The sequence below is a fragment of the Mercenaria mercenaria genome, chromosome 7, assembly GCF_021730395.1.
Source record: "Mercenaria mercenaria strain notata chromosome 7, MADL_Memer_1, whole genome shotgun sequence".
NCBI classification, from domain to species: domain Eukaryota; kingdom Metazoa; phylum Mollusca; class Bivalvia; order Venerida; family Veneridae; genus Mercenaria; species Mercenaria mercenaria.
In genome coordinates this window covers 56,077,501-56,086,698 of record NC_069367.1, presented here as the reverse complement: position 1 = coordinate 56,086,698, position 9,198 = coordinate 56,077,501, and the positions used below count along the sequence as shown (strand labels likewise).

Below are 9,198 nucleotides of genomic sequence, written 5' to 3'. Positions count from 1 at the left end.
ATGTTGATCATGTTTTATAGAATATGATTACATAATTGACTTTCGCGATGGATTATTCTTCGAAAGGATAAATTCAGAGTGTTAACTTATAAAGTGTGAATTAGATTACATAGGGGGATGGAATTGACCTCTAGTGATATGTGATCTAATATATTATATGAACATCAGGATTGTGATATGATGTGAGATGTTATGTTTAAAGTTGTGATAGACTCGGCGGGTTTAGGAATTTATATATTTGACATTATGAGAACTTTCTACGACCGGGTTTATTATGTCAAACGTTTGATATTTGTTTATACTCGTATGTTGACTTGTACTTATTCTTTGTCGTGACACATTAGGACAATTAAATTTAATTATTACATTTGTGTTTGTCCTTTAATATATGGTAGGAGTTAATTAAATAAAAAAGTAAGACCAACAGAACATGATTATGAACATGTTAGTGATGCTACTAAATTTTTAAATGAGATCAAATAGGGACATATCCTATCACAAACACTTTCCTTGGATAAACACAAATATAATACATATAAAACATATATCAGTTATCAAAATAAAACCAAAAACCGCACAACCTGTACAAAGATACAAACCAACCTGTTAAAAATAAAATCGTCCAACTTCAGTATTTATTAATTTACATACATAGCAATATACCATAAGCACATTTGGTTCACAACTAGCAGCATAATCATTACGGTTCCTTTCAGTACAGACAAATGTCATTTTTGAAGCAGTTCTGTATTTAAGGAAATAAAATAGTCTAGTTTATAAACAATCGGACACAATCTACTACACCCTTCGAATTTACATCTTTTATATCAAACAGAGTCTGAAAGACTTATGACACGCTGTAACACGTAAAACAGTTATTTGAGATTTTATGAAAATGGTGTATTGAAAAACAAAATAGACACAAATATTTACATGTTTACAGTTATTTATAAGCGGAAAATTATTCCCCTATGCGAATCATAATTTTTTATGTATCTAAAGATAACAAATCAACATTCAAAAAACATTATTATTGTACAGCATATTGTCACAAAAAGTATCACTTCCTTACGAATAAAGTACATACATACTAATGCAAAACATAAATTATATTATACCGCCAAGACAACAAAATATAATGAACTTCAATGAATGTAAGTGTTTAGAAACGTTATGAAATCAAGATAATAGTATTTGAAATCGAGTTTATGTGTTTTTATTGAATACATGAGATTGAATCATCCACCAAAGTTATCTAGTTGAAATGTAAATTAAATGTACGTTAAAACCATCGAAAACAGACTAATTTTCAATATACATGTTTTGTCTTTATATACATGTAAACTGTTTAATCCGCTGACTACTAGTAAGTGTAACGTGTCCATTTCCTGGACTTGCAAAAAGTACAGTGTATCATATTTAAGTTTCTGCTTATACATTCTGTGCAGAACAAACGCAAATGTTTTTTGCCAACAACAAGCTAAGACATAGCTTATAACTATTTTCTCTTACACGCTTTAAACAATAGTTTTATGCTAGGTATGTTCTAACTGTCCCTTTAATGTATTTTTCACATGTTTGAACTGAACAATACCTAAGAGATGGTGCACAATCTTCACATGTTACTAAATGTCCACATGGTAGAAAAACAATGCATACATCGTTCTGTTTACATTTTGTGCAAACAGACTGCTGCTTTAGATTTGCATTTTCTTCTTTTATCCTCTTCCTTTCCGAAATCTGATTGCATCCTGTAATAAAACGTAATAGTGCTTATTTGTTTAACAGTATTGATGAACATCAAATAGAAGCAAGTAATCTGTTTCAATTGTTTATAGAGAAATTGTCTGATAAAGTAATAAAATTAACCTACCTGGTATCTTAGTTTTGGAAATACTGGAATACCGTGCAGACAAACTGGAACTATCACTGTTATCACCTGATACTGAGCTAGTTTGTTTTGTTTCCGCACGTGACGTGATAGTTACAGCTACATCGTTGTTTATATCTTTTGCCCTGGTGCAAGATTTACAAGTATTGTACTGTTCAGTTTTCTCTCGTTTATCCTCCGTTTTCAATGCACAGTGATTCTGTTCTTGTGTCGCATTTTGCTCTGCTCTGTTTAAGTTCTCGCCCTCTTCAATAGCAAATATTTTTTCCATCAACTTTACTGCCGTTAGATGAGGTCGGCCTACAAGAAAGTTTTTAATAAATATGTAACAATATTTTTTTTTCATAATTTTACTGAACAGCATTCTGTTTGTGAATTGCTATTGACGTGAAGAAAATAAAATAAAACGGCAATAATCATTTCCAGCTACTATAACAACTTTCTGTTAAAAATTATCAGAAAATAACTTTTGTTCACTTCATGAAAATTATGCAACACTATCACGCTCATTAACTTTAACGAAATGAATGATAGAATTTTTAATGAATAAGAACGAAGTTAAAATGTAAACGAAACTATAGAATTGTACCGTTTAACTCTAATATTTGTCCGATAGCACTTCTTATAACATCCCGATGGTATCCCATCTCTAATACACTTTGAGCTGCATCACTTTGCAATAGATTCTCTATCATATCTCTTCCATGTGTGGCAGCTGTATCAAAATAAATTAAAAAAGACATTTTCATGTAGTTACCATGCTTTATGCAGAGAAATCAGCGTAGCATAATTTAAAAAAAAATGTTCAAAATTGACAACTGACAAATAGAAAATATATCATAATAACCCTGGTGTCACCGAAAATACGGACCGGATGTCCACATGTTTATGAACCCCATTGTGGCTACTGAGAGTTTACCAGTTTGATAAATAAATTGGCAAAATTAGGCAAAATAACCTCAAGACATTTAAGGAAAAAAAGATAAATGCATTTATCAAATTGAATGTTAAAATATAAATACCTGTCATACTGTCTGTGGGCCTTTTATTTCCATTTTGATCATGCTGAAATAGTAAAAAGGTCAAGATTCAAAATTGCTATGAACTGATAATATTTAGCAAATATGTGCCCAAGTTTCCATTTTATAATACAACTTCCAAGAATATGTTCTTGAAGAAAGAACGGGCAGATACTATTTTAATGCTCAAACAGAACAAACTTCCTCTTGACAAATGGATAAATGATGTTGGGATGGAATTGGAACAACTTTATACATAAATGTATGTACTAAATGTGGTTTATTTATATGCTCACCATATAAAGATATGTGAATAGCTTTTAAAGAGATCTGTTTGTAATAATTACTACAAGGCGTTTTCACAATAATATATATTTCAAGATGTATTTTATCAGTATGTCAATTATGTATAGCTTACGTTTTGAGGATATTGTACTGCCATCTGCACAAGATTCACAAACTCCTGACCTCTCTTTTGTTTAACAAAGAAGCAATCCTTTGACCATCTGGAATGTTCTATCCAAGGATCATCTTCTGTAGACCAATGTCGAAGACCTATTTGAAAAAAAAGCAATAAGAGTATCCTTTACAAAACACACTCATGCGTAGTGACTGAGGCAGAGGTAATTTTATAAATTGTTAAAGGCACGGTTTAGAATTGTAGAATTCTTAAAGTTAACCTAAAACAGACATTTAAAAATAAATCCAAATTGATTAACTGATTAAAGAAATATTTTACTCTGCATTCTAAGTTCAAATAGGAATCGTTCACTTACCAATTCCACAATGGAAACATCTCACACAGTCTCCAAATCCAGCATAAAAGAAACCTGTTTCAGCTAGAAAGCCTGGCGAAATGACTATGTCACCACATTCACTGAAGCTTGCAACTCGAATACTTTTACTGGCGTACTTTGGATACTTTGGGGTAACATTCTGTTGCGCCCTTCTTCCTTCGTCAGTAGAACTACTGTACCCTTTTTGGAAATGAAAAAGTAACACTGTATTATACCGAAATGAAAAGTGACTGGCTGAATAATTGAAGTAAAGTCGAATGTCTTTTTTTAATTTAACCATTCCTTAAAAATACAAAGCATTCGCTTTAAAAATGATATTTGAGATAAAATGCAAAATCTTTAAGAAAAAAACATGTCTAGAAATAATGGAAATCTCACCAGAATAAGTCTTTGCAGTTATACTTCCAACATGATCATTCGCAAGTCTACTGGAATTTAACAACGACTTATTACTACTGCTCGTTGCGACACTTAGTCCAGACACGTGATCGGCAAGCTGGTGCGCTGGTGAAGACATTGCTACCATAGAGGCATCAGCTTGGACAGTGTTTCTGTTCAACATATCGGTAGAAGAATCTAGATTTGACTGAATTGTATTTTCAAATGTTTTATGCACTATAGTCGACATTTCATTAGCTCTTTTCCTTGGTTGTGACACCATTGATGTTTTCATACTATTAACTTCAGGAGAATTGTTTTCATGAAAAAACGTTGACAAGGGCCGCCTCGTTATTTTAGCTGGTTTAATTGGAACATTGACATCGGAATTGCAAACAAGAAATCTGCAGTTCGGATTCATTTGTCGATGAACGTCCAAAGGAATGTCACTATCACTCCAGTTACTTTTTCTTCGCGCACAACAATAACACACCAACTCATCCCCGTTGTTTGCATAATAAAATCCTGCTTGTGCAATTCTAGTTATAAATGGTTTATTTTCCTTTGGATATGAACGAAGTGTACAAAATCGGAGCATTTCATACTGCATGCTGATTTGCGGCGGCACTCTTTGTCCATCTGCTATTTTGTCTATTATCTTCATCAAAGGATCGAAATGAGAAAGTATTTCTGTATCTACTGAAGGTGTGGACAGGTCGTGTTTTGCGTTCATATTCTCTCTTTTTGATACAGGAAATACTATGGGTTGCTTAGGATTAATTGCAACAGCGGTCACAGGCAATCTGGTTTCCTGTTTTACTGCATATTCAAGGCAGTTACTATCTATGCAGCTATCATTGCCTCTGACTTGTTTTGAATTTGAATTGTACTTAGCATTGGCTTCTTTTACTAGTCATAGGTAATTAAGTTTTTGATCGACCTGTTTTGATACCTCAGTATCCAGATGGAGGTCCCGAGAAGAGCGTTTACTATTCTGATTTTCGGTCAAGTGTTCCGGTCCGTGCTTTTCTGTGAGGGTATTTAGGTTTCCAGTTTGGCTGCCTGATATTTCTATGATTCCGCTAATCTTTTGGGAATGACAAGCATGATCAGCAGTTTGTTTTGTTGCACTAGAATCTGTTATCAAAGTTTTGTTTCTTTCATTTCGAGCATTGCTCGTGTTTTCCAGATTAGTAGTAACAGAGGAGCAACCATGTTCATGTGGTATATTTACACTGGAAGCTGCACCACTATCGATATCTAGAGCTTCATCACGTGGTCCGCTGTATGTTCTGTGTATATCAGCGGAACATGTTTGTTCATCCCTGTACTGTGTCTCTCTCCTATTTGATTTCTTCATTCTGTAAAGTGATTTGTTTTATAGCTATATGAATCCTTTATATAACAAGAGTTGTTCGTAAGACAGCCAAGCTCGACTATTCGAAATATTGTCCCAGAAGAAGGAAAATATTATCCAAAAAGTTTAAATACCAAAAGGGGACATAATTTGACCAAAATGCATATCAGAGTTATGGGACCTGCTGCTATCAACTAGTTTTATTACCCCGAAGGCACATGTGAAGTTTCAATTCAATATCGGCATTAGTTTTGGAGATAGTAACTTGCATGTAGAACTTTAACCAGAATTCCAAAAGGGGGCATAATTTGTCCAAAATACATGTTAGAGTTATGACACTTGACCCAGTTAGGTTGGTAATTGAGCTAGAAAAAGATAAAATAAGTTTCAAATCTATATGCATTTTAGTAATAGCTGTATGTACTTGCACGCACTACTTTAACCAGGATTTTCGAAGTCCGAAAGGGGTATAATTTGCCAAAAATACATGTCAGAGTTATGGGGCTTGACCCAGTGAGGTTGGTAATTAATCTAGAAAAAGAAAAAATCTATATGCCTTTTAGTAATAGCTGTATGTACTTGCACTGCAAAACTTTAACCAGGATTTTCGAAGTCCAAAAGGGGACATAATTTGGTCAAAATGAAGGTCAGAGTTATTGGACCTGCTGCTATCAACTAGTTTTATTACCCCGAAGGCACATGTGAAGTTTTAATTCAATATCTGCATTAGTTTTGGAGATAGTAACTTGCATGTAAAACTTAAACTAGAATTTTTTAAGTCCAAAAGGGGGCATAATTTGCTTAAAATACAAGTCAGAGTTATGGGACTTGACCCAGTGAGGTTGATAATTGACCTAGAAAAAGAGGAATAAGTTTCAAAGCTATATGCCTTTAAATGATAGCTGTATGTACTTGCATGCAAAAACTTAACCAAAGTGTGACGCCGACGCCAGGGTGAGTAGAATAGCTAGACTGTTCTTCGAATAGTCGAGCTAAAAATACATGTTTACTATGAGTGGTATTTCTTGATATGTGCAAATGATAAAAAAGTGTAAACTTTCCGTTTACACTTTTGTGCTCTCTGTTTCAAAACTTCATTAATACGAAACGAATATTTAACTTGTGTTAAAACATTCTTATGAACATTACCTTGTTTTACTGAATGGTCCTTTTCTTGATAATCATAAAACCCCATTCTACTGATAAATTACAAATATTATGTGCACAAAATATTATGTACACAATGAATTGTGTTTAAAGGTACAGCGATATATATATACACACTTTTTACTTCTATTTATACGTACCCTGTAGATTAAACTACGACATTATACTGATTTAAATAGACACTTATTATACAAAATATTCTTAGTGTAATTAGCTATTTATAGACACATATTTTTAGATGAAAGTGTTTAACCTATATTAACCACACGATTATACTGTACAGTGATTCCTCTTTCGAATTTCCTCATGATTATACGTTTCGCTTTAAACTACAAATAACATGAGTGTTAGTTTTGGGAAACAGTTTGCATGTCCGGTCAGTTAATAATATCGATGACTAATAGTGTCTTTGTGGTCACTTACACAAACAGATATTTGAAAATTTACATAATGGTATATATGCCGAGATCGGTTTTTCTCGTTCTATATTTATGTTCGTTATCTTAGCCTGCGTAATAAACAGTTACTTGAAATCACTTTTAGCATTTATTTATAGATATAACATCATATTCACACGAATCTAAAACAACAAATACCATGTTTTCTTAACTTTGGAAAAGAATTAGCATGTCCAGTCATATCCATAAATTTGCTGAATATTTTTGTCTTTGTCATAAACTATTTACTTAAGGAGGTAGGTTACCTTCATATTTGTATGTGCGCATGTCCAACCGGAAGCTAATGTGACGATTTACGACGACGATTACGACAAACTAAATGTGATTGTATATTCATTCTTCTGTAAACAAATCATGAACTTGTCCTCGATCTGATGCTTTATGGTTTAATAATGCAGAAATAATGAATAAATTGCCGCAGAAACGCTTCAAAAGAATGTTGCCTTAAAATGACGTCATTGACGTCATGACGTTACGTGTCAGTTACCGCGCAAAATTAATAGCTTTTATCTTGAAAGTACGTTATTCTGTACATTTTCTTTATTTTAACTATTTTCAAATAACCATTATTTGCTGAAATATTTTTTATGAGTCTTTTGCTCTGAATAATAATCAATATTTTGCTTCTTTTATGTAGTTATATTGAAATGTTATGCGGAATGTAAGAAAATGGATGATGGCAACCAATGTTATTTGGAATATAGTTGGGTGAAAGGTTACTTGTTACGGTCATTTTCAAATAAAAAGTCTAGCAGTTTGATTTGTAATACCTATTTTTCAGGTTCCATTGATAATTTGTTACTTACATACTAAAACTAAGATCTAAAATTGTTCAAGTTTCTGTAGAAAATTGTGGTTTCTTGAATTGAATTGATGTTACCATGGAAACGAAGCCCGTGACCTATGTATCTAAATGTAAAATTCAAAAGCGTTGACACTGGTCTATTTAAGAAACACAGCTTCGCCTTTTTATTTTCATTTCAACAATATCCATGAGAATAATAGCAGCACGCTGAACGATTTTTCCATGAAAAATGGCAGACGAGGGGTACTGCTGTACGTATTCTAAGCTGTGAAATTTGTTTGAATACATGCAAATAACACGAACATGTAACTTACGTTAGAAATAATATGTTTTAAAGCTACATCAACTAGAAAGATAATCTTATTCAATATTTTTTTTAAAGAAATTACGACAAACAGCAAGATATAAGCTATTTTAAACATCTCTGTTGCCATGGTTACTTTAAAATTTAAAAAAAATAGGGTACCATGTAAAGTGCTTGGTATTTTGCTAATAATATTATTACCCAAATATTTCATGTTGGTCAGTAACAGAATGGCACTGAAGCCGTCGAAAACCCCTATTTTTATACATAGTTGTTTAAAAATGAGAGAAAATGCGTTACCATGGAAACACGAGCCCCGCGACATATACATTTTAAACTTATATTATAAAAATAACGTGCATACCAGTAAAATTATCAATTATGCAGACTTCTACGGATATCAATGAAACTAAAATACACTGAAAGTGTTAAATATCCGTATTTTCCTTCTTCTTTCAATATGAAATACCTTTGGAGGGTCATGTTCTTCAAACCTGGATAAAAATTGAACTTGAAGGGACAGAGACAAATGAAATTGAGATTGTAGCAGTTAAAACTTCATATTACACGAAATACAAAAACATGCTGCGGTTCAACTAATTTGAATTTACCCTTGTAACAAGGTATCCTACCTCCTTAACAAAAAAAAAAAAAAAACAAAAAAAAACAACAACAAACAAACAAACAAATAGGATAATTGTCAGTTTCAGTTTTCATGTCCGAACATTCAATAATACAGATATTGCAGAATAATCTAGTCTTAGTGATCACTTGTCTTATTTCTACCGCTCATTATACAAAAAAAGGAAACTTAGAAAAAATACAAATAATATGTTCGTTAGCCAGTGTCTCAAATATAAGTGATAAATGATTTTACCTTACGCCTGACACAATAGCAATAACAAATGTATACGCACGAGATAAAATTTATAGGCAGTCGACGGTTTTGTTGCCGTACATTATTCCTACATTATTACATGAGTACCTATAAATACTAACAAATTTATGCTGAAAATTCTCCC

The 9,198-nt window shown here is 32.6% G+C and overlaps 1 protein-coding gene across 1 annotated transcript; it reads right to left on the bottom strand.

The window, feature by feature from the left end:
• Positions 1-621: 621 nt before the first annotated feature.
• Positions 622-6,680, bottom strand: LOC123555808 (baculoviral IAP repeat-containing protein 3-like). The gene is made up of 8 exons (XM_053548459.1): positions 6,592-6,680; positions 4,086-5,446; positions 3,687-3,887; positions 3,329-3,465; positions 2,914-2,956; positions 2,481-2,606; positions 1,874-2,191; positions 622-1,751 (listed from the first exon to the last, which is right to left on the bottom strand). Exons 2-8 carry the CDS (start codon positions 4,816-4,818, stop codon positions 1,531-1,533), a joined length of 1,779 nt encoding a protein of 592 aa, XP_053404434.1. The 5' UTR covers positions 4,819-5,446; positions 6,592-6,680; the 3' UTR covers positions 622-1,530.
• Positions 6,681-9,198: the final 2,518 nt, after the last annotated feature.